This window comes from Tiliqua scincoides, chromosome 8 (assembly GCF_035046505.1).
Source record: "Tiliqua scincoides isolate rTilSci1 chromosome 8, rTilSci1.hap2, whole genome shotgun sequence".
NCBI lineage: Eukaryota > Metazoa > Chordata > Lepidosauria > Squamata > Scincidae > Tiliqua > Tiliqua scincoides.
In genome coordinates, this window is record NC_089828.1 from 27,260,708 (window position 1) to 27,288,354 (window position 27,647).

General features: G+C 44.5%; 1 protein-coding gene across 1 annotated transcript in view; it reads left to right on the top strand.

The window, feature by feature from the left end:
* Window positions 1-27,647, top strand: part of MYO1E (myosin IE) — a 121,576-nt gene that overhangs the window by 78,401 nt on the left and 15,528 nt on the right. Inside the window, exons 9-20 of the mRNA XM_066635015.1 lie at window positions 358-490; window positions 1,262-1,458; window positions 3,920-4,000; window positions 5,030-5,116; window positions 8,162-8,248; window positions 8,459-8,626; window positions 9,104-9,189; window positions 10,660-10,741; window positions 11,524-11,630; window positions 17,239-17,337; window positions 20,646-20,790; window positions 26,919-27,033. Of these exons, the coding sequence (XP_066491112.1) occupies window positions 358-490; window positions 1,262-1,458; window positions 3,920-4,000; window positions 5,030-5,116; window positions 8,162-8,248; window positions 8,459-8,626; window positions 9,104-9,189; window positions 10,660-10,741; window positions 11,524-11,630; window positions 17,239-17,337; window positions 20,646-20,790; window positions 26,919-27,033 (1,387 nt within the window). The remainder of the gene's footprint in view (window positions 1-357; window positions 491-1,261; window positions 1,459-3,919; window positions 4,001-5,029; window positions 5,117-8,161; window positions 8,249-8,458; window positions 8,627-9,103; window positions 9,190-10,659; window positions 10,742-11,523; window positions 11,631-17,238; window positions 17,338-20,645; window positions 20,791-26,918; window positions 27,034-27,647) is intronic.

The window sequence follows — 27,647 nt, forward strand, 5'->3', positions numbered from 1 at the left end:
TGCATAATTTTGTATGTCTCAATCATGTCCCCCCTCAGACACCTCTTTTCTAGGTGAAGAGGCCCAAATGCCGTAGCCTTTCCTCATAAGGAAGGTGCCCCAGCCTAGTAATCATCTTAGTCGCTCTCTTTTGCACCTTTTCCATTTCCACTATGTCATTTTTGAGATGCGGTGACCAGAACTGGACACAATACTCCAGGTGTGGCCTTACTATCGATTTGTACAACGGCATTATAATATTAGCTGTTTTGTTCCTCTTGGTTTTTAAGTTTCTTGTTAACTAGTAATTTGGTTTTTGTTTTGTTTTGGATTTTGAATTCACCTCTAACTTTAATTTTTTAATTTTAAATTTTTCAGCATGCCATGAATGTAATTGGGATATTTGCTGAGGAACAGGCTTTGGTGCTGCAGATCGTGGCTGGAGTTCTTCATTTGGGCAACATCAGCTTCCGAGAAGCTGGCAACTATGCTGCAGTGGAGAGTGAGGAATGTAGGTAGCCCCATGACCTGCCACAGCCTTGGAACTTGAAACATGTTTCTCTGGGGTTTGGTAGGCAGGTGGGAGCAGGAAAAATGCTGGAAGCAGCTGCTTAGCTGATTCACTTGGATAACTGCATGCTTCTTTTCCATATCAGGCATGCAGGCAGTGATCTAGAAAAAACTTGTACATGCACTCAAGGGATCCCTGCACATATGAGATGCATGAACACTTTAAGATTTTTCATAGTCTTTTTTTCAAAGGAATGTCCAGAGTGGGAGAAATATCTGAGCCAATAGATAATAGGAATGTCCAGAGTGGGAGAAATATCTGAGCCAATCCGGCCCTCTGGGAGCCCCCAGTCTCCAATGAGCTTCTGGCCCTCTGGAGACTTGCTGGAGGCCATGCTGGCCCAACACAACTGCTCTCAGCATGAGGATGACTGTTCGAACTCTCATCTGATCTGTGGAATAAGGGCTCCCTCCACTACTTGCTGTTTAACGTCTGTGATGCAACAGTGGCAGCGAAGGAAAAGCTGGTCTTCCTTTGTGCAAGGTCTTTTATAGGCCTTGAGCTACTGCATGATCTTCATTCATTCATATAAGTTCCATCTCTAATAAATTCATTTATGTAAATTTATTCAAATTTGAAATGGAAATTAATTCTTTTTTTTCCCCAGCCCCCGACAGTGTCAGAGAGATGATTTGGCCCTCCTGCCAAAATGTTTGGACACCCCTGCTCTAAACCACTAATGTTGATGTTCCTTTTTTTTTCTTTTTGCAGTCTTGGCCTTTCCTGCTTTCCTTCTGGGAATTGACCAGAGCCGACTGAAAGAGAAGCTGACTAGCAGGCAGATGGACAGCAAATGGGGAGGCAAATCGGAATCCATCCATGTGACCCTCAACGTTGAGCAAGCATGCTACACCAGGGATGCCTTGGCTAAAGCACTTCATGCCAGAGTCTTTGACTACTTGGTGGATGTAGGTGGCACTTTAAGCTTTTTTTTTTTGTCCTATGGGGATTCTCCAGAATTGGGTCCATCCTAAGGACTGTTCCTCCTCATTGCTTTGTATTTCCCCAAATCTGACAACAATGCTCAATAGCATTGCCTATACTGCAGCGACACACAACTGAAAAAGACACAAGTTGGGGGGTGTAAGCCTTGGGTTGACCTGAAAAGAAGCTGGGCTTCTTGACAAGGACTGGCCCGAGACCTCTTGGTGCCTGAGGTGACACACCTGATGTCACACACATACCCTTTACCTCGTGGTGCACAAGCTGCTGCCACCAGTCTCCATGCTTTCTGGATCAAGAAAGGAAGAAGCAGAATTAGAGTGGAGGACAGAGAGTAGTGGGCTAAAGTGTTATTTTCTGATCTACTGACTGGGGCATATCTCCAATGCCTTGGTGGATGGGCTTGCCTATTTTTTACAGTTTAATGCTTGTAAAATCCCTCAAGGCTTTCCCAGGAGAAAATTTTCTGTGAGTCACTTGCTCTTGGGATCCCTTCTGTGTCATAAGGAGCCCTCAGCCACTGGTTACAACCTCATCCTACTTCAAGTTAAGGTTTTTACTTGGGGAAGGTGAGAGGGCTGGCAGGGGAGAGGCAGAGACAAGGACTGAGTCCAGTTTGGTGTCAGGTCCACCTTGCAAAGGGCTGGACCCACCTTGGAATGGAGCCAGGCTATTCATGTGGGTATTCACATTTTGAGCCATCCCCTTTGCTCACTCCATCCCATGCCCCAATTAGAATTTCCTCTGCTAGAACTGTGGTTCTCAATTTCTAACTGAAGCATGGGCAGTTATTGAGAGGTATGAGCAAAAAGACCAAACTGCCCTTTACTTTAGAGCAGTGTTTCTCAAACTGTGGGTCGGGACCCACTAGGTGGGTCGTGAGCAAATTTTAGGTGAGTCCCCATTCATTTCAATATTTTATTTTTAGTATATTAGACTTGACGCTACCATGGTATGTGACTGCATTTGCGGAAATGTTACAGACCTGTACTTTTAACAAGCTACTGTGTATATTCTTTTAACGATGATAGTAAATGGGACTTACTCCTGGGTAAGTGTGGGTAGGATTGTAGCCTAGGATTGTTAAAAATGTTCCTGCTTGATGTTACTTCCGGTCATGACATCAGTTCTGGTGGGTCCTGACAGATTCCCATTCTAAAAAGTGGGTCCTGGTACTAAATGTGTGAGAACCACTGGTTTAGAGACACAAGAATGTCCTGCCAGATCACCTGTTCCTTATAAACCCTTTTTGCTAGTCATTTACTAGCAACTTCGTACACATCTTGCCTCACATATCAGAATCTGTTTCAGATATTGAGAATAATGAACAGGAAGATCGAGATTCAGTTTGAATGTTTACTTGGGCAACATTATGTAGAGAGAACTCTCCTATCCTCTGCAGTGGCTGTCAGTCCCCAATGGAATTGCAGGCAGTCGTACCTTGAAATCTTCCTTATGGCCCTGTTGCTTACTCATCCCCATGGTTGTGCCTTGCTGTGTTTGCCAGAGGGAACAAGGAAATCCCATTTCTTTTCCCTCCCTTTTTTCCCCTTGCACTGACTGTATTTTTTTCCCCTAATCCTCAAATGCAGGCCAGAATATCTGGTGCCAGGGAGAACAAGGAAGGAAAGGGGCTTTGGCAGGATTTTCATTCTTCCTCTGGGAAGCTAAAAAGAAGCTGCCAGGGCAAACCAACATTAATGACTCTCTTTGTGCCCTTTGCAACATCACAGAGGGGGATAACTGGAGAGCTGAGGCACTGTAATGGTTAAAAGGCCAAACTGTGAATCAGAACTTTCCTGCCAGGAACCCACAAGGTGACCTGAGGCAGGCCCGTCTCTCTCAGCAAAGCAGCAACAATGTGGGAATATTAATACTTGACTTACGGCATTATTGTAAAGATTACGACATGGTGATACATGTGAAGTGTATTGTATGTTTGAGATGTTGGAGATGATGGCTTGGATCCGGTGTAATGCTAAACTGCTTTAATGCTAGGAGAATGAAGCTTGTGAGCCATAGCCTCGTACCCTTATGTTTCTGCATGCAGGAGAAGGAAGAGCAAAGTTTTCGCTTATGTGTTTGAGCAAACCACAGTTCCCCGTTATGTCCAAACTCAGAAAACTGCAGTTTGTTCCAAATACATTAAAAACAGTGGGATATCACCTCTGTTTGATCCTGCTTTGCTTTCACTAACAACAGTTAGAGCAAACCAAGTTCCTCAGTTTCCCAAGTTAGAATATAATAGGGAAATATAGTTTGTTCCAAAGTAGGAACTTTCAGTCTCTTCCTCCTGAGTGGGAAGGAGAGGGCATGCGAGTCTGTGGTGTGCTGAGCCTCGTTCTCATGGCACCAAATTATGGTTTAGAGTTATGTCTGAAGGGTTATGGGTCCTTATACCAGTGTGTTTTTCTGTTTTATTGGTAGTCCATTAATAAGGCTATGGAGAAGGATCATGAAGAATATAATATTGGTGTCCTGGACATCTATGGCTTTGAAATATTTCAGGTAAGTCCATTGGAGCCGGTTGTGAATCTTATGATGGCAGCAAAAACATCTTCATTGTTCTATTGGGAATGGCTGATAGCTTGGCAATGCAACTCTTGCTTTAATCACAGGCATCTTCAGGTAGGTCTGAGAGAGAGCCCTATCTGAAACTCTGGAGAGCCAATCCCAGCCAGTGTAGCCAGTAGTGAGCTAGATGGACTAATGATCTGATGGTTTAAGGCAGCTTCATATGTTCCTAAAATAGAGATGAGGAATAATGGATCAGGAGATCTGAAAAGTCTGAGCAAAAAAAATAGAAACTTACCTGGTAATGAAAAGACACAACCAGGCCAGATGAGCCTTCCAGGGAAAAGCATTCAAAAGCTTGGGGGTCACAACCAAAAAGGCCCCAGGGCAAGTCACCTCACCACCAGCCTCTCCTTCTGATGAAGGGCATTCAAGAAGAATCTTAATAGCCAGGTTCATGTGGAAGGAGGCTATCCTTTTAGGTGCCCAGGTTCTAAGCCTTTTGAGGTCTTTAAAGGTTAAGACCAGCATCTCAAAATATGTTCCGAAATGTACTGGAAGCTGGTGCAGTTGTGTTAAAACTGGTGAGATTTGTTCCATATGTCTAGTCCCAGACAGTAATCAAGCTGCTGTTTTGCTTCCTATAATTGGAAATGAAAACAATTTTGAGTTCTACCATTTCATGTTATGACAATGCAAAATGCAGGGTTTAAATGAGTCTGCGTAGAAGGGAAATATAAGGGCATTTTAGGAACAAACAGAAACTCTGAGTTTTCTGGGCACTGAACCAAACGTGGCTGTTCTGTGGTGGGAGCTCCCTTAATGAAAACTCAGTCTTGGAAAGAGCTTTGGAGAATCTAGGTTACTGACCTCTCTGACGAGGCTTGCAGTGTGAATGTAAAAATCAGCTGTGAGGGTTGCTGAAAATATACGGCAAAATCAGCTCAGGGATCAGGACTGACCTAATTCGTAAAATAGTAGTATAGGGAGGACCATCTTTTGATGGGTTGTTTTATTTTTCAGAAAAACGGTTTTGAACAGTTCTGCATCAATTTTGTCAATGAAAAGCTGCAACAGATTTTTATTGAACTGACACTGAAGGCAGAGCAGGTAAAAAACAATGTCTTTTTGTGCAGAGATTCATGGAACTGTCTACCCAGCAGCTGGTTTCCTTCCTCATTTGAGGGTGGGATGGCTCTTCATCTGATGATGATTAAAATTTGCCTTGCAAAGCAGGATTGAGAGAGCAGTATTGTGGCTAGCTAACCTAACTTTGGAAGTAAACATGTTGGAGGCTGCAGGCACATTTTCTTCTGTGATAAAATGACCAAAGAGTGAACTTCAAGCATCAGACTAATCACCCAATCATATGACTTTCCCATGGATGCTGACTCGCCATCAGAAATGGAAAACTGTGGCTGGCTTGCGTTTGTGTTGGATGAAACACTAAAGTTACAATGAGAGAACTTCTGTTTTCCCAATTTCCTCCCTGCCCTTCCCCTTTCAAAGAGAAGGGAAAGGATTTATGCAATTTTTCGCAGTTACTTGTCGTTTTGTAGAGCCCATATGCATATTTGGCTTCCTAAATGCTATGTGGGAGCAACAGTACTCCTTTGTTTAAAGCTTGGTGCACGTTAACCTGAGAATATTTGGGTAGAGATATTTAGAGCACAATCCTAACGTTGCTCTAGGCCAGTGCAGGCCCCTTGCGCCGGCCTACGTGTGTCGCAAACATGCTGTAAAGCACGTTTGCAACAACTCGTGAGCTGGTAAGGCCGGTGCAAGGACGTATGCCTGCCTGCACCAGATCAAGCTGTGGACCCAGTAAGTTTACACTGGTCCAGTCAGGCCTGCTTGAGGGATGGGAGAGGGAGGCAGGAAGACAGAATGGGGGGGATTTTTGGGTGGGGGGCAGTCCAGGAGGTTGAGGGGGCTGGGACTAGCCATGGCAATGCGGGTCATATTCTAATGCTCCTCCATGGCCTGAGTAGCCTTAAGAACATAAAAACTGCCCCACTGGATCAGGCCATAGGCCCATCTAGTCCAGCTTCCTGTATCTCACAGCGGCCCACCAAATACCCCAGGGAGCACACCAGATAACAAGAGACCTGCATCCTGGTGCCCTTCCTTGCATCTGGTATTCTGACATAGCCCATTTCTAAAATCAGGAGGTTGCACATGTACACCATGGCTTGTAACCTGTAATGGATTTTTCCTCCAGAAACTTGTCCAATCCCCTTTTAAAGGCATCCAGGCCAGATGCCATCACCACAACCTGTGGCATGGACCAACCACATGCTGAGTAAAGAAATATTTTCTTTTGTCTGTTCTAACTCTCCCAACACTCAATTTTAGTGGATGTCCCCTGGTTCTGGTGTTATGTGAGAGTGTAAAGAGCATCTCTCTATTCACTCTGTCCATCCCCTGCATAATTTTGTATGTCTCAATCATGTTCCCCCTCAGGCACTTCTTTTCTAGGTGAAGAGGCCCAAACGCCGTAGCCTTTCCTCATAAGGAAGGTGCCCCAGCCCAGTAATCATCTTAGTCGCTCTCTTTTGCACCTTTTCAATTTCCACTATGTCCTTTTTGAGATGTGGTGACCAGAACTGGACGCAATACTCCAGGTGTGGCATTATAATATTAGCCGTTTTGTTCTCAATACCTTTTCTAATGATCCCAAGCATAGAATTGACCTTCTTCACTGCCACCGCACATTGGGTTGACACTTTCATCAAGCTGTCCACCCCCCCCCAAGATCTCTCTCCTGATCTGTCACAGGCAGCTCAGAACCCATCAGCCTATATCTAAAGTTCTGATTTTTTGCCCCAATGTGCATGACCTTACACTTACTGACATTGAAGCACATCTGCCATTTTGCTGCCCATTCTGCCTGATTCTGGAGTTCCTTGCAATCACTTCTGGTCTTCACCACTCGAAAAAGTTTGGTGTCGTCTGCAAACTTAGCCACCACACTGCTCACCCCTGTCTCCAGGTCATTTATGAAGAGGTTGAAAAGCACCGGTCCCAGGACAGATCCTTGCGGCACACCGCTTTTCACTTCCCTCCACTGTGAAAATTGCCCATTGACACCCACTCTCTGTTTCTTGGTCTTCAACCAGTTCTCAATCCATGAGAGGACCTGTCCTCTGATTCCCTGACTGTGGAGTTTTTTTAGTAGCCTTTGGTGGGGGACCTGGTGGGGGATCTGTGTCAAACGCCCTCTGAAAGTCCAGATATATAATGTCCATGGGTTCTCCCGCATCCACATGCCTGTTGCCCTTTTCAAAGGATTCTGAAAGGTTTGTGAGGCAAGACTTACCCTTACAGAAGCCATGCTGACTCTCCCTCAGCAAGGCCTGTTCATCTATGTGTTTTGAGATTCTCTCTTTGATGAGGCATTCCACCATCTTACCAGGTATAGACGTTAGGCTGACTGGCCTATAGTTTCCCGGGTCCCCCCTCTTTCCCTTTTTAAAGATAGGCATGACATTTGCTATCCTCCAATCTTCTGGCACCGTGGCCGGTGGGACAAGTTTTGAGGGACAAGTTGCATATCTTAGTTAAGAGAGTCAAGCCTTGTACAGGCTGCTTGGATTTGCGCCGGTGTTTTTGCTGGTGCAGGTTTGGTGCTGGTGCAGGTTTTGCTGGTGCAGGTCTGAGTAGCCTCATAGGGATGGCTGGGGCGTTACTCAGGTTAAAGCGAAAAATATCTCTTTACCCCAAGTTGCCCTCCAGCCAGTTCCTAACTTGTGCTGGATACTTGTGAACTTGTGCCCCTTTTCCAGTACAGGTTAGGAATTGGCTCCCAGTGAATCAACTGAAGTTGGTCCAGTTGCATGGCAGTTGTCTTAGTTTCTATCTCTTCATCAGATAGAAATATTGGTTAAAAGAACCACGTGATGAGCTCCGTGCAGGTTTTGTCCTACAGCCAGGGCTTCATTTAAGCTGTGCTTTGCAAGGGCTTACACTTGTAGCCTGTATTTCCAGTGCAGGTGCTGTCCAGCTGCAGATGTCAAGACTCTAGGGGTCTTCATTTCAAAAGGCCAGCCATTCCATGCATCCATGTTGCTGGCTGTTAACTGTGTCTGGTGCACCCCAAACCCACAGCTAAACCTCTGCATAACTGTTTCTGAGCTTTTCTTTTTATATTGGCAGGAAGAATATGTACAAGAAGGAATCCGCTGGACGCCCATTGATTACTTCAATAATAAAATTGTGTGTGACCTCATAGAGAATAAAGTGGTGAGTGTGGGAAGGTCTGTAGCTACATGGTGGGTGTGTGCTTTGCATGCAGCCTGTTTCAATCCTTGGTCCAGCATAGGGCTGAGGACAGTGAATCTTGAAAGATTATCTTGTAGAGGCACACATGCTTTTGTACCAAACTATGCAAATAACAAGCCTGTGACTGTATTTCTGTCTTGGCACTTTTCTGCTCCTCTCTTGTGACATCAGAATCCCCCAGGCATCATGAGCATTCTGGATGATGTCTGCGCCACCATGCATGCTGTGGGTGAGGGAGCAGACCAGACCCTGTTGCAGAAGCTCCAGATGCAGATTGGAACTCATGAGCACTTCAACAGCTGGAATCAAGGGTTCATCATACACCATTATGCTGGAAAGGTACTTTCCAAAATTCATTTTCAGAAAGGAAAGACAGTTCAATTTCTGGATGATCTTGGGCAGAGTTTGGCTATTATGAATATACATAATGCAAAGTTAAAAAAAAAAAAACCAAAAAACACCACAAGCACCACTTTTGCACCAAGGAGCTATCACATTTTGTATGGCAGTAAGGGGTCGGAGAGTGGGCCCACCAGACATGTGCCATGCCCCCCCCAAGGTCTCTGCTAATCTGCAAACAGCATGCTTTTAAAATCTAGAGCCACTTGGTACTTTAATTTTTTTTCTGTGCAACTTGTACGTGTACAACCCTGTATAATTGCTATTGGCTGCTGGGGATTTCTGCAGATTATGATACTTTCCAGTATTATCTGGTGCCAGAGGTAACAAACCTTTGTATGAGAAGCATCCAAAGCTTTTCACAAGCCAGGGGTGTGTATTGCAATGATATGATCATTTGTTTTTCTTTTTCCCCAGGTGTCCTATGACATGGATGGGTTCTGCGAGCGGAACCGCGATGTTCTTTTCATGGATTTGATTGAGCTCATGCAAAGCAGCGAACTGTACGTAAGACACGTTTTCTCATGCTCAAGACGGGTTTTGCACGTGCATCCCACATGTGGGAATGGAGCACCCCTCCTCACATGTGCACAGAAAAATTGTGCATGTGTGTTTAATCTTTTCTGCGTAACACAAACCAGCAAAAGAGGAATTACTCTTATCATACTTCATGTGTGTTTTCAGAAGGATGTGGTGAGCATTTCAGGGTGCACGTACAAAGCCACCAGTGTTTTTGAAAAGTTTTCCATGTCTAAATGTCTGGAATATACTAATGCCTACTTTCATATTTGTACAACTTTGAATGAGAACATTTTGCAGTCACTATTCATAACTTTGGGTACAGTTTCCCCAGATGTTGATGCACAAGAAATATAAAAATGGGTAATCCAAACAATAGTTAGATAAGCTCTGCTCTACTCAAATTCAGAAAAGATAGAAAAAGATTTCAGCTGTAGTTTTTGGTGCTAGTATTGTTATTACCCCAAGAGTTCCAAACAAAGAAGGAAATCACATAGATATCCTTTGGAGCAATCTCTTGGAGGCACAAACAATGCTTAGCTCCTAAGATATTGAAGTGCCAAGGCTAAAACGTGCCTAGAAATCAGTTTGTAGGAAGTGGGAGCAATTCCCCACTTTTACAAAGTTCCTTCATAGGTCAGAAAAGTTGTTTCTTCCTGGGCTGGTCCAAGACCCCTGGCCAAATATCACTACCACCATTATCACCCAACTGCATTCCCCCCCCCCCCCGGGTTTTGAAAAGGAAGAGTGGAAAAAGGAAGTGTGAAGGACAGGTGTAGTGAGCTAGAGCTGTGTATCTCAATGTTTGTGTTCTGACTTCTCACGGTCTTATCTATTCAAGGTACCACCGGAAATAACTGGTGATGACATCATTGCCAATTACTTCTGGGTTAGGAGGCTAGATACAACATGACAAACACCAGTAAGAGGCTCAAGGTAGATGGGAGAGTTTTTTCAAGCACAGAAAAGCATGCTTTAGAGCTCTGCCCACAGAGCTGAGCCTCTGACCACTGTTTGTTGTGTCATGTTCTTTGTCTCGCTGCCAGGTGGCTGGTGTCCAGGGGTTCCACGAGTACCACAAACACCGCTTCAGTTACCACTGGTTGTACCCATACCACTGGTTCAGAAACACTGAGCTAGAGCATCTTCTTCACACTTCCACCTTGCTCTTCTTTTTTAAATTCAGGGAAGGGGAGGAACAATGAGTAGTGGAGGTAGATGTACCAATCAAACCTCGGCCTGTGGCAGTCACCTCAGTGCCCTGCTTTCTGCATTTCACTTTCTGGCCTATGGAGAGCAAGAGCCCCTATGGAGAGAAAGAGCAGTTGCTTATCTTTTGTGTGTATATATAGCAATAAATCCACTTGTTCATCAGTTTCTTGGACCAAAATGCCTTAATGTTTTGTAACTGAATACTGATACATTCATTCATACTAATATCATTCTCCTTCTAGGCCTTTTATAAAGGCTCTTTTTCCTGAAAATCTTCAAGCTGAAAAAAAAGGTCGACCTACGACTGCAGGCAGCAAAATCAAGGTGTGTTTAGTTTTAGCACTTGCTGATGGGTTGCAAATAATTGATGCCATCTGTTGTGCATCCCATAACACTCCTCCCTATGACTTTCACTGCTCCAGCTCCCACTACCTTCAACCAGCCAAATGTCTCCAGCTCCCTTAAACAACTTTGCACTGTCTTCCTTGCTGTTACTTAGAATTGCCTCCAGGAACACCTGCATGATGCCCCTTCTCTTACTTCCTTCAAAACCCACCTTTCTGTGAATGATGCCTCAGCCCTCTTTCCCTATTGCAACTAAGCTTAAGTACCCCTAGATGAAACAGTTGCATATTTGTACCCTGCTAACCCTGTCATAACTTGCCTCCCCTTCCTTTGTTGTTGTCTTTATGGCCTTTTCCCACATATCACTGAAACAGAACAGCAGTAAGGAGGAATTCTTGGTCACCTGTGGCTTACTGTAGGAAGATTAAACTTGTAATAACTGTGTTGGATTGCTCTCCCAACTTTAAGGAGAGAGGCTGGTTGTTACTCAGAAAACCTTCCATTTCCTAGAAATTGGATTGGATTCTTATCATTACTTACTTTCTGAGAGATGGAATTGGCAATATTATAATTTGCTGGGTATTTGTGTTCTGATTTGAACACATTTACTTAGGAGGCACTGTTTCTGATGGAAAAATCACTGTCTAATTTTTTTAAAAAGTAAATATTGTGTTTTTGCTTTAAAGAAATGACCACGTACAGTCTTGCTTATGGTAACTGTCATCTAAGCATCTTCTTGATTGTATTTTTTTTTCCCCCAGAAACAAGCCAATGACCTGGTTGGTACACTGATGAAATGCACACCCCACTACATCCGCTGCATCAAGCCGAATGAAACTAAGAAGCCTCGAGACTGGGAAGAGAGCAGGTGTGAAAATAAGCCAGGGATGGGGAAGGGTGGGTCAGGAGGAATATCTGAAGAGGAAAGTTGCCCAATCCTGAAGCACCACATAATCAGAATAGAAGTGATTTCCATGGCATGCAGTGCTTGATGTTTGGCTTGGGGACAAGAGCAGAATCTCACACAGGTGTAAGTTCCACTGCCCTGACTACCCATAGAAAACGGCATCTGGGTGAGAGGAATTCAATGGGCCCTATGGTCTCCTTTGCAGCTAAAGTGAGAATGACAAGAAGGAAAAAATACTGCATGGTTTGCTGAGATTAGTATTTGAGTCATGGTAATTTTTTCCCATCACGGGACAAAATCCCAGTGAGATGTTCCCCTTTGCAAGTCCCATTGAAATGAGTGGATGGTGTGCTCATTGAAGTGGGAAATGAGCATTGTGCATGCTGTTTTCATTCTCTCCCCCTTGTATATAAATAAACAACAATATATTTAAATGTTTAAGACAATCAGCTCAGTGACTGGGATGAGAGCAGTTGGGTGTACAGTTATTTTGGTCAACCTAATGTCTGTACATTGTTAAGGGCAGGTGAGGCAAAGCTGCTTATATTGAACCTTTACTAAAATGTTCTTTTTTAATAGCTATGAAATCCCAATTTCTAAAGTTTTTTAAATGTCCTGTTTTATCTTCAAACCCTGTGTGTGTGTGTGTGTGTGTGTGTGTGTGTCCCTTTCACATTTTGCCATTTTCCCAGTCTGCTCTATTACAACTTGGAGAAATGTCATTAGCAAGATGGACTTCTTTTGAAAGCCTTCCCAGTACAGGATGCATTGTCCATTAGGGTGTGTGGCTTTCTAAAATCAAGGCATTCCTTTTGCATTGCTCACTGTACAAAAGTGAGGGAGGGGGGAGAGGGAGACTTAGTTTCCCAGTTCTGAATTCCTTGTTGCTTCTGGCACTTCCTTCCAGTTATTTCAGATTTTAAAAATTGCAGTCAGTTTAAGTTGTTTTCTCCAATGATACAAGCTGTCCTTTGCTCTGCCAGCTTTTTGAAAAGCAAATTGTTAACGTTACTGTATGTTCAGAGAACTAGAGTAAAGTTTTGTTCCCTTTCCAAAACCTTCTGGTGGAGTAGCAGTAAAAAGAGCTGATCGTCCAAAATATATTTTCCTGTTTATAGATTCCCTCCTGCTCACATCTGGAATCATGCAGTGGGGAGAGTGTTTCTGCTTTGCCAGTACCAGTCAGCGTCAAACTGCACAGAACTTAATAAGGGGGGGAAATCTCGTCTGGGCAAAGGCAGTTTTGAAAGTCTGTTTCTTTCTGTGAACCAACCCTTTGCCGCCAGAATCTGGGAATTAGGCTAATGGTAAAGACCTGCTGCAATTCTGATACAGACATGTTTTTGTAAATCACCCCATTTTGGGGTGTTGACAAGCAGGTTTTGGCTAAATTATAGGTCTAGTTTTGGTTCAAGCCAAGTACTGTATAATGTAATCTAAAATAATTACATTATTCTCCCAAGATTGTCTAAAACAAAAGTTTGCTTGCTTGTGACTTGCCCTGATTCCACACAAGTATTCCTTAGTGGCAGCCTGGCAGTGCTCTGCTGTTTCTTCTCTGACACAGTTTTACTACTGTCTTATATCACACAGCACCTAATACTGTGGTGTTTTTCCCTGTTGTCAATCCTCAATGATACAGAAAGGCATTGTATTTCCATAGCAAATGGGCAGAGTATCAATGTGGCATGGTTTATTTGTTCATCTCTTCCTTCCCTTAATGCAGCATGCATATACAATTAAGCACTAGCAATTAAGGGCCCAATCCTATCCAGTTTTTCAGTGCCGGTGCAGCTGTGCCAATGGGGCATGCACTGCATCTTGTGGTGGGGCAATAGTCACAGAGGCCTCCTTAAAGTATGGGAACATTTGTTACCTTACCTTGGGGCTGCATTGCAGCTGCACCAGTACTGGAAAATTGGATAGGATTGGGCCCTAAGAGTCAGTGGAGTTTTCTTGGTTGTAATCCATGCATGTATACCTGTGCAAATACAGTTGTATCTGCCCAGGTATATCTGTTTCTTTTTGCATCCATGTCTGTGTAACTGTGCACTATTTTAATTGACCCATTCCAGCATTACTTGACATTTCCTCCTTAATTTTGACCTACCTGCAATAGCAGAACAGTCAATTCTAAGTTCTCAGCTTCAGTAGGGGGGTGCGGGCCGCACCAGGTGACACACCGGGGGTGACGCGCCCTGGGGGAGGATGTGCTAACTTCACGGCGTTAGGAGCTACCACATCATGCCATACACCATGCCATACATCATGCCATACACCATACATACATACATACATATCATACATCATGCCATACACCGATGCAGAATTCCCAGTGGAGTGCAATGCAAAAAACAGAACTGAAATAGCTCCTTTCGTTCAAAAGTTATGGCCAAAAAACCGAAAGGAAAAAATGCATGGAGCCCTATAGAAAGTGAAAGTGAGCTGTAGTGTTCGCTTACTTGTGAATAGGCGTACTTGCCATATTCCTTCAGAAAGGGCAGGCTGAGAGGAATCCAACGACACCAGAATGGTCCCGATCCAGTGAATGCAGCCCCCCAAAAACACCCGAGAAGCTCCCCCCTCCCAGCTACGAGTCTGAGCCCGAAATGAAGCCACATGGTCGCGTTTACTCACAAGTAGGCGGACTTGCTTTAGTCAAGGCAGGCTGAGAGGCAGTCTGAGAGGACTCCAAAGAGGTAATAATGATCCTGATCCAATGAATGCAGCCCCCAAAAACACGGAGAAGGAGGCCCCCCCTCCCAGCTGCGAGTCTATGGAGCCCTCTGGAAAGTGAAGCAGCCATATGTCACATTTACTCGCAAGTAGGCAGATGTGCCTTGGCTGGTGGTCAGGCCAGGCAAAGGGGAATGCGAGGACACCAGAAGGGTCCCGATCCAATGGAGCAGGAGTGCAACAAATGTCCAGAGGCAGCCTCCTCTCCCCCCCCCCCCCAAAAAAAAAGGACAAAAAAGTGGCTTGAACTGGTAAGGGGAAGTTTTCTATTTTGCACTTTCAAAGCCAGGTGGGTCTTTATATGGATATGCTTGAAACAGAAGAACTTTAACTGGGCACTGGGGAGGGCTGGAAATCTCACTGATTCTTTTTGGGGGGTTGTTATTGCAGGCAGGCTACAGAGTAAGCTCCATTGACCACTATGGGACTTACTTCAGAGTAGACATGCATGGGATTGGGCTAACAGCCTGCAATCCTATCCACACTTTCCTGAGAGTAAGCCCCATTGACCACAATAGGACTTACTTCAGAGTAGATTCACTTGGTGGAACAGGACTGGCTCCCCCTTATTTAATTAATTTATTTTAATTTAATTATTTGCAATTATTTTAATTTGCTTGATGATGTCACTTCTGGCCATGACATCACTTCCAATGGGTCCTGGACAGATTGTCATTCTAAAAAGTGGGTCCCAGTGCTAAACGTTTGAGAACTGCTGCAATAAGTTGTTAGTAAGTTGACATGGGGTGTGGGCATGAAACTCTACAAGTTTTCAAAATCAATAAAATCAGAGTTTGGAGGAATAATCCCGTTATGTTATATATCAATCAATGCGTAATTTCATGCAGAATGCAATGAAACAAACCACATTGAAATATCTGTGTTATAACGAAAGGTACAGCCAAAAAACCTGTGGGGGTGGGGCAATGGTAGATCACCATGCCCATCTGGGGCATTCCCCCCCCCCCACTGCATGGGGTGACACGCAGGCCTCTCTCACCGGGTGACTTGAAACCTAGTGACGACACTGTTCAGCTTCACAAGTTTAAATTGTGGCAGTGTTCACCTGTGTAGCTGTGCACATTGAATACTGCATTTTTTTTTAAAAGGAACTTAATTTCATGGAAAGTATGATTATCTATCTAAATATGGGCAATTGTCGATGGTGGAGAGTTCAAGGCAACAGTGGATAGGTCTAGTAATTAAGCTGTGCATGTCTTAGAACAACACAGTAAGTCTCTCCTCAGATATTCATCTTCATGCCTGTTTTAGCACCCCAGATACATTGGTGAGAGAGGAGAAGGTTGTCTTCTTTCAACTTCACCTGATGTGAGCTAGTCTGATGACCAGCAGGCTCTCAGTTGCATGTCATCTTCTCTCATAATTGGCACTCAATTTGAGGTTTTCAACCCAAAGTCACAGACTGTGCAGCCTTTTGATTCTTTCTCAGTTCCCTGTTACCCAGATGTGGTTGTCCCTGTCACCCTGGACACAGGTCCACAGGTCCAAGGAGTATCTCATAATGCAGGATCCCTGTGAGCAGTACAAAGCTCCCGTTATATTTCCATCACACACAACTCCCTGCCCCATTCCATACAGGGCTGCCAGAATTGGAACACAGTCTTATAGTTGGCAATTTCTGACAAATGTTGCATTTCCTGGCAAAGCAAGATTAAAATGCTCCAGTATGCCTATGCTCAAAACTAAGTATAAAAACTGAAAATACAGATGACAAGCCTGTTTACATTTAGTTCAAAAGTTATAAAAGATTAAATTGCAAGATATGCTCCTCCAGCAAATGCAGAAATGATAGTATTCTGAAAGACTTGGGAATGTCTGATGCAGTGGCATGCCTGGGGGTCCCGACATCTGGGGCAACCCCCAGTTTTCTGCCCCCACACCCCTTGCCCTCACCCCTTTTCTGCCCCCCCACCCGTGACCCAGAAGTAATTGCAGTGATGCCATCGTCACCGCAATGACTTCCGTGCCGCTACTTCCTCTGTTCACCCTTTGGAAAAAAGGGGGAACGAAGGAGGCAGCTGAGGCCCCGCTGGAGCCTTCCGCACCACTTGTAAATAGTGTGGAGTTCTCCATTGGAGCGGTTTGTGGCTGCTGAAAGCCCGCCTGTCTGGAAGCCCGCTTACAAGAGGCACAGAAGCCTCTGTCGGGGCCCAGGAAGCCTAGAGGCCGCCCTCTTGCTTCCGGAGGCCTCTCCGGAGGCAGCGAGAGGGCAGGGGCGCCCAGACTAGAGCGTCAGCGCTGACGCTGTAGGCCACTCTCTAACTTCCGGAGGCCTCTCTGGAGGCAGCGAGGGGGCAGGGGCGCCTGAGCTACAGCATCAGCACTGACACGCTAGGCTGCCCTCTCACCTCTGGAGGCCTCTCCAGATGCAGCGAGAGGGCAGGGGCGCCTGGGCCAGAGCGTCAGCATGGCAGGAGTTGCACCAATGCTCTAGGGCATCCCTGTTCTCTCCTCCTATAAAGGAGGAGGCTGGGGGGACTGCCCAGTCCAGCGCTGAGTCACTGCCGGAGAGGCAGCTTCTTGCTGCTTCTCCAGGAGCACTCCTGGGCACCCCTCTTCTGTCAGGAGGAGGCTTTTCTTAAAGGGACAGAAGCCGGCAGAGCTGCTGGCTTCTCTCCCTTTAAAGAAAAAAGTGGGTGGGCGGGCAGCGGGGGGGGGAAGGCTTGAGGAGGCGCCCCTGGTGGGTCGGCATCTGGGGCATTTGCCCCGTTTGCCCCCCTCTAGGTAAGCCAGTGGTCTGAAGGGGGTCAGTGAAAAAGAAAAAAGGTAGCAGGCAAAAAAACCTGCTTAATTTCCTTCTGTCTTTCCACAGGGTGAAGCACCAAGTGGAATATCTTGGGCTCAAAGAGAATATCCGAGTGAGGCGAGCAGGTTATGCGTATAGGCGAGTGTTCAAAAAATTTCTCCAGAGGTATAGTATTTCCTTGTGTGGCTTTCTTTATTTTAAAAGAGCAGAAGGGGGAAGAGAGAGTCATCGGCCCTGAATTTTCAGATTTTTTTCCTTTTCATCATATAGAGCAGGGGTGCCCAAACCCTGGCCCTGGAGCCACTTGCGGTCCTTGAGGACTCCTAATGTGGCCCTCAGGGTGCCCCCAGTCTCCAATGAGCCTCTGGCCCTCCGGAGACTTGCTGCAGCCCACACTGGCTCAACGCAGCTGCTTTCAGTGTGAGGGCAACTGTTTGACCTGTCACGTGAGCTGTGGGATGAGGGCTCCCTCCACTGCTTTCTATTTCACGTCTGTGATGCAGTAGCAGCAGCAAAGGAAAGGCCAGCCTTGCTTCGTGCAAGGCCTTTTATAGGCCTTGAGCTATTGCAAGAATTCATTCTTATAAGTTCCACCTCTAGTATATTAATTTATGTAAACAGGTAAATTTATTCAAATTTTAAATGTAAATTAATTCTTTTTTTCCCCCGGCCCCCGACACAATGTCAGAGAGATGATGTGGCCCTCCTGCCAAAAACTTTGGACACCCCTGATATAGAGTAAAATATTGCTACCTGATACCCAAAATAGCCCAGATGTGTTAAATCCAAGTATGGTAATTATTTACTTGTCAGCCAATGTTTAAAAAAAAAAAGCATGTTTCTTTTAGGATGAAGATTTAAGATTTGACGATTAGTCCTAGTTTTTAGTGCAAGCCCAGCAATTTGTATTGTAGCTGTACATTCCAGCAAAACAAATGCTGGGTTAGCCGCTTCATGCCCTTGCAGCTTCCCTGAGTTTGAGGTGCTAGTCTGCTCACCAGCGGGGCTCTCTGTGTTGCATGTCCACATCTCTCCTCATTGTCAGTCTATTTGAGATTTTTAAACTCAGCAATTCCTTATGTGCAAGGCGGGCTATCCAGTTCATTCATTTTTCTGTATAGGTCCATCCTAGTCTCTTTAAAAACAAATGATAGAAAATGGTTGCAAATTCTCTGGGGAATAGTGAGCAGGGTGTTGGTGTCACCACAGGCACTGAATAGCAAGTGCTCTCTGCGACTGTCTCTTTCCTCAGTTCAGACTGATGATAGCCAAACACACGTGGCTGCCAAACATGTGGAATTGTTCTTGTCTCCCCTCTCCCTTGGTATAGTGAGGGCATTTTCTATGCACTTCTGCCCTAAAAATGTCACTTTCGCCATCACCTTCACTCTGCTGTGCTGATTCCTCTGAGGGCGAAGAGCAAACATTCGGGAACACTCAATGTACTTGCTGGTTTTTAAACTATTGTTTGTTTCTGCTCCCCTTCTGTCTGTGTGTTGTAACTTCATTTACCATGTAATACCAGCTGGAGATGCTCCTCCTTTGCAGTGCTTGAGGGAGGATGGGAGATTGCTGTGTTTTAATAAAGACACTTCAGGCAGCTGTTGGAGAGGGAGGAAATGGTCATTGCATCCCACAGTAGAATTGCAACATCAGTTCCCTTGGGATGTTGAGTGCTGTTAACAAACTGCCATGGAGCTAACTTGGACCCAATTGTGTCCAGTCAGTCCCTGTTGTGTTTTGGTTATTAATCATGGGTCTTTCCCCCATCTTTGCTCTTGCATTTGTTTTTTGTAAGATGCCCAGACATCTGATGTCACTTCCCAGTTTCAGCCTTTCTGACTATTATGTGTGCTATAATGATTGTGGTAGTATTAAGGGATAGAACATTGGACACAGGTTGGGTTCAGATCTTGTGCTCAGCCATAAAGCTTGCTGAGTGACCTTGATGCAATCACGCACACATTCAGTCTACCTAACCTCTATCACAAGGTATTTGTTGAGATAAAATGGGACAATCCCCATGTAAATCACCTCGAGCTTCCTGGAGGAAGGGCAGGGTACAAAACATGAAAAACTAATGCAGTACATAGCTTAAACCACACAGTTCTGATTGTCTACGTTTGACTTAAAGATGTCATTAGTGTGTTTGCATCTGTCACCTGAATGCATTAGTCAGGTTACTTTTATAGGGGTTTTTAGACAGTTTTTTTTATAGCTGTACAACACAGCAGGCTGCCTCATACCATTGGCCTATTTCCCCTCCCCCACTTTGCCTGGCAGCAATTGTCTTGCCCAGTCCTTTTACCCGAGACCCTTTTAACTGGAGGTGCTGGGGTCTGAACTTGGAACTTTCTGCATGGCTTGAACCTGGGACTCTCCCACTGAGCAGTGGGCCCAGTTCAAAAGTGAAGATTTCAACAGAGACGCTTGAAGAGTGAGGATTTCAACAGTGGCACCCTCCCCCCCCCATGAAGGAGGAGAGTGGACAGGGAACGATTCAAGAGCCACTGCTGTCAAAAGGGGAAAATGGGTCTCCTGAAGGAGGCATGGATGGTTGCTAGAGGAACCTTAAACAAAGAATAGCATGAGAGAGAGAAAAAGAAATATATAATGGAGCAAATGAACAAGGGGGAGGAATACCGTATTCAAAAGTAGGAACATCTAGGTGTGATCTGGGCAAGGATGACAGGCCCAGCAATAAGAACAACATCAGAAGAGCCCTGTGGGGGATCATAACAAAAGGTCCAGACAGTCCTTTAGCATGCCATTTCCATTAGATGGCCCCGGGGAAGCCTGCAAGCAGAGCCTTCTGTTGCTCTGCAGCAACTGATGTTCTGTGCCACACTGCCTCTGAACCCAGAGGTTCCATTAAACATTGATAGACCTTTCCTCCTCCTCTTCCATGTATTTGCCTAATGCCCTTTTGAAAACATCTAAGCAAGCAACCATCACCCCATCCCATTGTAGCAAATTCCTTAACTTCATCCTGTGTTGTGTGAAGAACTTCCTTGTGTCTGTTCTGAATTTCCTGCTCATCAATTTCATTAGGTGACTCCAAGTTCTAGTGTCATGTCAGGGGAAGTAAAACGTATATCTCTATCTGCCTTTTCCATGCTACATATAGCCATGTAAATTTGGTCAAGTGCCTTGCTGAGTGTGAGACAGTGAAAGTGTGAGATGGAGCTGCTGATTTGGGGTGGAGAGGGGTTTGCTGATGGATGTGTCTTATGGTTTTTGTCCATATAAAGTCCTTGACAGGAAACTCGTTCACCTTAGGAATTTTTGGTACTCTTGCTTTGGTTATTTTTTTGGGACTGCGCTTGCTTTATTGACAGATCCAGAAGATCATTACAGGAATGTACATGGGTGGAATCTGTCACTAGGCAGAACGGCAGAGCCATGTCCAGAGTCTCCCTGTGTGGAATGCAATGACTTTTACTATGGTATCCTTTTTTCCCTTCTCCTTGAAGATATGCCATCCTGACCAAAGCAACCTGGCCTTCCTGGAAAGGGGAGGAGAAACAGGGGGTTCTGCACCTGCTTCACTCTGTAAATATGGACCCTGACCAATACCAGCTTGGGAAAACAAAAATTTTCATCAAAGCACCAGAGTCGGTGAGTATGAGAGTGCAATACTGTAGAGGGCCAAGGTTTCAAGAGTTGACTCCATTGAATTCTGCAGCTCTTCTAAACCTGTAAGACAGCTTGCTAGGGCTGGAGCTTACTAGTGGAAAGGCAGCCTGTTTGCTAGTTACTTGGTAGGTGTCTGGCCAGGCCAGGAATGTAGAACCCTGGAGAGCTGCACTTGGGCTATCCCCTCCCAGGCTCTGCCTCCTTATCTGGAGAACAGAGATGTAAAGGAGCAGCCCTCTGGCCTGGGGTGGGGTACTCCTGTGACACTCCACTGCATTCCTTCTGGCCTGTTGTTAGTGTTGATGTACTGACTCCGGGTAGTGCAAGGCTCTGGGCATAGGAGGAGCTGGTTCCTCAAGGGGCTTGGTTTCAAGCTTGGGGTGTACTGGCTCCAGGGTCTCCAGTTCTTGGGTCCCTGACTCGAGCTTAAAGATTCTCCCAGTGTCTCCCAGTTTCTCAGTGTCTCCCAGTGTCTCCCAAGGCCCAGTGTCAAGGCCTTGAACTGGATCTGGGGTTGGTTCTTCTAAATCTGATTGCTTGACTCAAAGCTCAGGGCAGGGGTCACTGATACCAAGTAGATCATAAGAGAAAATTTGCATTTGGTTCTGAAAATACCTTAGCCACCCTTGGGTAAAATCGCTCTCTTTCCCTCATTTGTAAAACAGTAGGGCTTACTGCTTGTGTAGCACTTTTTCCAGGTTATCTGAAAAATTATCTCAGTCATTCTTTCTGGTAATTGCCCCACATTATGAACTGGCAGCTAAGGGTTGTTTACTGAAAGGCATTATTCCTTTCACTGATTGTGGGAGACGGCTGTCACTTCCATCTTCTCCTTGTGGGAGTCCCACAAGCATTTAACTAGCCATGGCTAGAAGAAGCATGCTACTACCTGGGCCTTTAGTCTGATACAGCAGGGCTCCACTTCTCCCATTCTCTCTTGCTGCCTCTTATGTGTCGAGCTACCTTCCCAAACACCTATATGACATTCCTTTCCTTGCTTACTGCCTTCAAATTCCTTCATCTACCTTTTCTGTAAAGACTTTGGCACAATGCCTTGGCCCTTTCCCCTGTAACTAAGCCCAAGTAAGTACAGTTGAAACAATCCTTCCCCCCCCTGTATTTACACCTGTCTCCATTTCCCTTTCCTTTCTCTGTTGCTTCGCATGTGACTTACGTAGAATGTGAGCACCTTGGGACAGTGATTTGTACTCTCATTCCATGTGTGAAGTGCCATGTATGATGGTGATGCTGTGCAAATAATTATAATGTTCTCACCCTAATGTGTGAATTGAGATTTGAGCCATGAATTTCAAGCCTTAGCTCCTGCCCTCATGCATGCATCCATCCATCCATCCAATTTGTACCCCACCCTTCTCCCCGGAGGGCACACAAGGTGGCTAACGACAATTAAAATACATAAAAAATAACTATATAATACAGATAAAACTATAAAATGGAAAATAAAAACCAAAGAGCAGCTGCAATAAAAACCATCAGTTAAAAAAACATTAATTACTAAAAAACTAAATTACTAATTAGTAAAAATATTTATTTATTTATTTATTTATTTATTTATTTATTTATTTATAGTTTTCATATACTATCACTCAGGCAAATCTTGAGGGTAGCTTATAAAAATGAATAACAACATTGTCGCATATGGGCATCAATGACTTCACAGGTGTATCAATGACTTCACAGGGTTATTGTGAGAATTGATGAGATAAGGATTAGAAAGCAGTTCCGTTAGAAACGACATATTTATACTTTTTCAGTGGGACTTAGGCATGACTAACTAAACTTAGAATACAACCTTGAATGTTGATATCAGTTTTGTGCCACTTTAACTGTCCTGCCTTCTCCTAAAGAAACCTGGGAATTGTTGTTTGTTATGGGTACCTGGCCTCCCTCATACAACTACAAATCCTAGAATTCTCTGAGAGGAAGGATTGTCTATCACAGGAGTGGGGAACCTGTGGTCTTAAGGTCGCATGCAGGCTTCTAAGCCATTAAGTGCAGTTTTTTAAGTGAATCCAAATTTTGCAGAACAAATCCTTTTATTTTTATTAATGTGGTTTTGTTCATCTTTTATTATTTTTATTTCAATCTTAATATAACAGTATTTAAAATACCAAAGAGTAAAATATGCCCCAACTGATGGCCACGATTAAAACATTAGCAAGTCATAAGGGCAATTTGGGCGCCTGCTACACTCATTTCTTCATTCTGATGTGACTCCAGAGTGTACTGCAGACGCCTGCCTATAAGGCGATTTCACACATAAGACGAGGGCAGGTTTTCAGCTAAAAATCATGGAATGTGCCATGACCCTTGCATAAGTTGGGTAAGGGGGTGGTTAAAACTTAGGGAATGGTGCTTGTGAAGAAGAGCTGCAGCTTGCCCTGGAGCCTGAACTTCAGAACTATTTTTTATTTTTTGAAGTTAGTTAGTACAGGTGCAACCTTGGTATCCACTGTTTTGACTCATCACTGATGCCAAGTTCCACCTTTAAATACCTTGTAACAAGGGTAAAAAAGCACCCAAGTCCAATTATCTGCCTTTGTGCTGTTAAATCATTGGAATTTCATTCCATTAGATTCCATTATTCACACCATCTAGTGGCTAAATGTGGTATAGCATCTATACCAATTTATTTTGGGGTGACTATTAATAGAGGAACAAGAAAGTGGATCTTTAAAGCTATTTTTCTACTGATGTGGTATCCCCTGATATTTTTTTACCCACTGGGGGTTCCAGAACAGAACCTTAGTGGATAATGAGGCATGACCTCTAGTCAGAGTTTTACAAAAAAGTATACATTTTGAAGTGTATCTGATTGAAGTTACTTTAGGTTACAGCTAACTTAATGTGGCCTTCCAGCATGAAAAGGTTCCCCACTTCTGGTCAATCAAAACAATTTGTCTGTGTCTAGATGGGCCCTGGTAGTGTTATGGCTTCATCAGAAGACCTACGTACCTTGTAATAGTAGCTGCATCTCTGTATCAGGTGGGCCAAGATAGTATGATTTGAAGAACAAAGTAAATGGAAGATCAGTTTTTTACAGAACTTCTTTACTTTAGTCTCCATAGCTTTGCTTGCAGCCATTAAGGAATTTGTTGCCGTTGAAGTAATGCTGGGGTTTTCTGGGCACAGGAAGTACATCTGGTGGGAATCTAATTACACCAGGAGGGGTTGCTTTTGTTTGATAGATTGCAATTAGTCTGACTGCTAGGAGTAAATCATGCAAGTAATGTTGCTGTGAGCAGTTTTTCCTACCAGCTGCCTCCTTCACTTCAGAAAGGGAAACTAATTATTGCAGCAGGAGGAGGAAGCTGATCCCTGCATACAGAGAACAATATTTCATTTACATCCTTGTGACAGCAGATTCAGAAAGAGAATCTGGAGATGGATGGGTCAGTCCCAGCGGGTGCAATCTATGCAGTTTTCCCCTGCAAGTTTTTCTATTGCTTTTAATAATTATTTCAGTGGAACTGGTAAAGGAAAACCTCCCCATGGTTGTGCTCCATGTTAATTAGCAAAGAGGTTGAGTGTGTATGTGCAGACAAGTTCATGCACATCTTATGGCTTTTTCCTTTTAAGCATCCAAATACCGCAGTCTAGTCCTGACCAGCAGCCTTGTCGGCTGTCTCATCAGGTCAGGGGGATGGATGGGTAATCCAAAACTTGGTGATGCTGAGTTAGAGGCAGTTCTTTCCTATTCAATAGTCCTGGGATGGCTGATTTGAATCTTGATGGAGCTGCAGCTGGGTTGGGGGACAATGACAAGAAAGGCTACACCTTTTTTGGAAATCCATTTTTGGATAAAAGCCATATCCCAGTCAATTTCAACAACCTTTAATGGCATAATAAAAGTTATTACGGCATACATAAATAAACGACAGAGATACAGAACAACAAATAAAACAAAACAAAACATAGAAACAAGGCCACAGGAAAATGCTTGCCCAAATACACCATTCAGAGCTACCCAACACTGTTAAAGGTAAGGACTTTTGCTAGAAACTTGGCCACTAGAGCCGTGCGAAAAGTCGTGTAAAAGGAACGCAACAAGAAGTTGGGGGGGCCGCAATAACTTGAAAGAACAGGGCCCAAGATAGAACAGCGTTTACTGAACGCAGGGCAAACACAAAGAAGAAACATATCCCAGTCGTTAAGTACATTCTTTGCATGCAGAAAGTTAAACACAGATCTTGAACATCCAGGCAGGGAAGGACCTCCGAGTTGCTGTCAGGCAGAATAGCATCTTGAACTAGCCTGCTGGGGCGACAGAATGTGGAAGTGGCTGGCTGGTGTCGCAAACTTAGGGAGGTTTGGGGTGCTCAGAGTTCTTGGTTCTCGAACCCTAAAGCCCTCAAGGCCCCCTGTTCAGTAGTACTGCCACCACCCTGTATGTGCCAGTGCCTCAGTCCAGGGACACTGAGACCCTCTAGGCTTAATTCTATCCCTTACAGGCACGGAGCACTTTCTCCAATTAAAGCTTCAGTCCTCAAGTTACTAGACCTCAATGAGCACTTGGCAGCTTGCTGAACAGCTAGGTAGGATTCTGAACTTTTGTCCACAACAGACAATGAAACAAGCAATGCTACAGTGGCATGTACAAGGGATTGCAGACTGCATGTGGCTGTAGCAGGAAGAATTTGGAGCTGGAAATGTAGAGAGGTTGCTGGGGTGCAGTTATGGAGGGATACAGAACTGAGCACTTTAGGGGCTGTTCCACAAGTTGGTGGCCAGGTCTGCACTGTGTTCGTCTTTACTAGTATTTGGTTGTGTGCAGTCAGCAGCGTTAGAAGCTTTAATCAGAGCTCTGGCAATCAGAATGTTGAACAGATGCTTCTAATCCCCATCAGCATCAGCTCTCTCCCTCCCTCTCTTTTATTTATTCAGTTTGAAAGCAGATGTGAAATTTGTGAGGCAGGCCAGGTCCCTTTCTGACTCGAAGATGAACTGCTTTTTGTTACCAAAAATACCTTCTGTTCTATCTGGTGCTGGTTGATCACAGACATACTACTTTTTGAAGGAAGGTGAATCTTCCTCTCTGTCTGTGGGACTTCCTGAATCGTTCTGTATTTCCCATTCCTGGACATTTGCTGCCGGGATTTTCCTTGGGGGCCATTTTCCTGGGGAGCTATTTATATCAAGCCTGCTGCTGAAGGCAGCAACCACCAGAACATCTGGGCTGGGGTGAAGACTGTTGCCATCATGCCTCCCCCAGCCCTTGCTGCTGCTTAGAGCTGCTGTGTGAGGAAGAGGAGGTGGCAGCCAGGGACTGCTCTTGCATTTGTGGCCCAAGGAAGAATTATTGATTATTTGGTTGTCATTTTTAATGGTAAAATTAAAAACTTTTTATGACTTTGGCATGAAAGGCAGTATATATAGATGCCAATATCTTTGTGGTAGTAGATGCTTTTCAGAAAGTGTTCCAGCTGGGCCAGCTCAAGGTATTTCAGTGCCCAAGTCAGAAAATCCATATGCCTCCTCCGTGGTAGTTAATATGGGACCAATCCAGGAGGACCTTCTCCAGCACAAAGCTCACTGAATTGAGCAGGAGCTGTGCAAGAGCCTGTAGCAGTCTTGATCCGTTCCTGTTAATTCCTTTGAGACTTGTGCCAGAAAATCTTTGCCTGGATTGGACTTGGTGGCTTAAATCACCTGTGGTTCATCTTTTTATTCTTGCATCACCTTTGAACAATGTTTAGACTTTGGATTTTGGTGAACTTCCTGTGGAAGGAGCCACCCAGAACGCTTTCTATATGCGCAGTTCAGAAAACATTGGCATCGGTAGGAATTGAGTGGACGGTTCCACACTCCGTTGATTTCACTGGGACTTCAGCTTCTTGTTCCCCCCTGGATTGTGCTTCTATTTTAATGTTCACATGAATAATATATAGAAGGAGATTCTCTTGATTTGAACAAGTTGATGGTGTAGATTAAAAATCAGATTTAAGGTGCTTCCTTGTCTGGATTCTCTATTCTCATTTTGCAATTTTGTAAACTGAAATAAAATTTGAGGCTCTTCGCCCAGCTACATGTATGTCAATCTGGTACATGTGAGTCCCTTTTAATTTGCTGGGGGTTTTGGTGTTTTGCAGTTATTTTTGCTAGAAGAGATGCGAGAACGAAAATACGATGGCTATGCACGGGCAATCCAAAAGGCATGGCGGAGATACGTGGCTAAGAAGAAATATGTACAAATGAGAGAAGAAGGTATGTATTTATTGCTAATGCTGGGCGGAGCACCTGTATTGTCCCAGGAGAGAAAATTACCTTGCCACCAATTCCAAGATTAATTTAGATTGGTGACAATACCTTTTTTTTTTTTTCTTAAACACCTGAATGTTCAAGCCTCTCTCAAATCACTTTCAACTTACTTATAAATGATCATGTGTCTCCAGCCTTAGTAAACTTAGGGCATAATCCTTACCAACTTTCCAGCACTGGCATAGCTGTGCCAGTGGGGCATGAGCTGCATCCTGCAGTTGGGGGGCAGTCACGGAAGCCTGCTCAAGTTAAGGCAATGTTTGTCCTCTTACCTTGGAGTTGCACTGCCCTTTTGTCAGTGCAGGAAAGTTGGTTAGGATTGTGCCTAAGAGGATTGGACAAGTTTCTGGAGGAAAAATCCATTATGGATTACAAGCCATGAAGTGTATGTGCAACCTCCTGATTTTAGAAATGGGCTATGTCAGATGCAAGGGAGGGCACCAGGATGCAGGTCTCTTGTTATCTGGTGTGCTCCCTGGGGCATTTGGTGGGCTGCTGTGAGATACAGGAAGCTGGACTAGATGGGCCTATGGCCTGATCCAGCAGGGCTGTTCTTATGC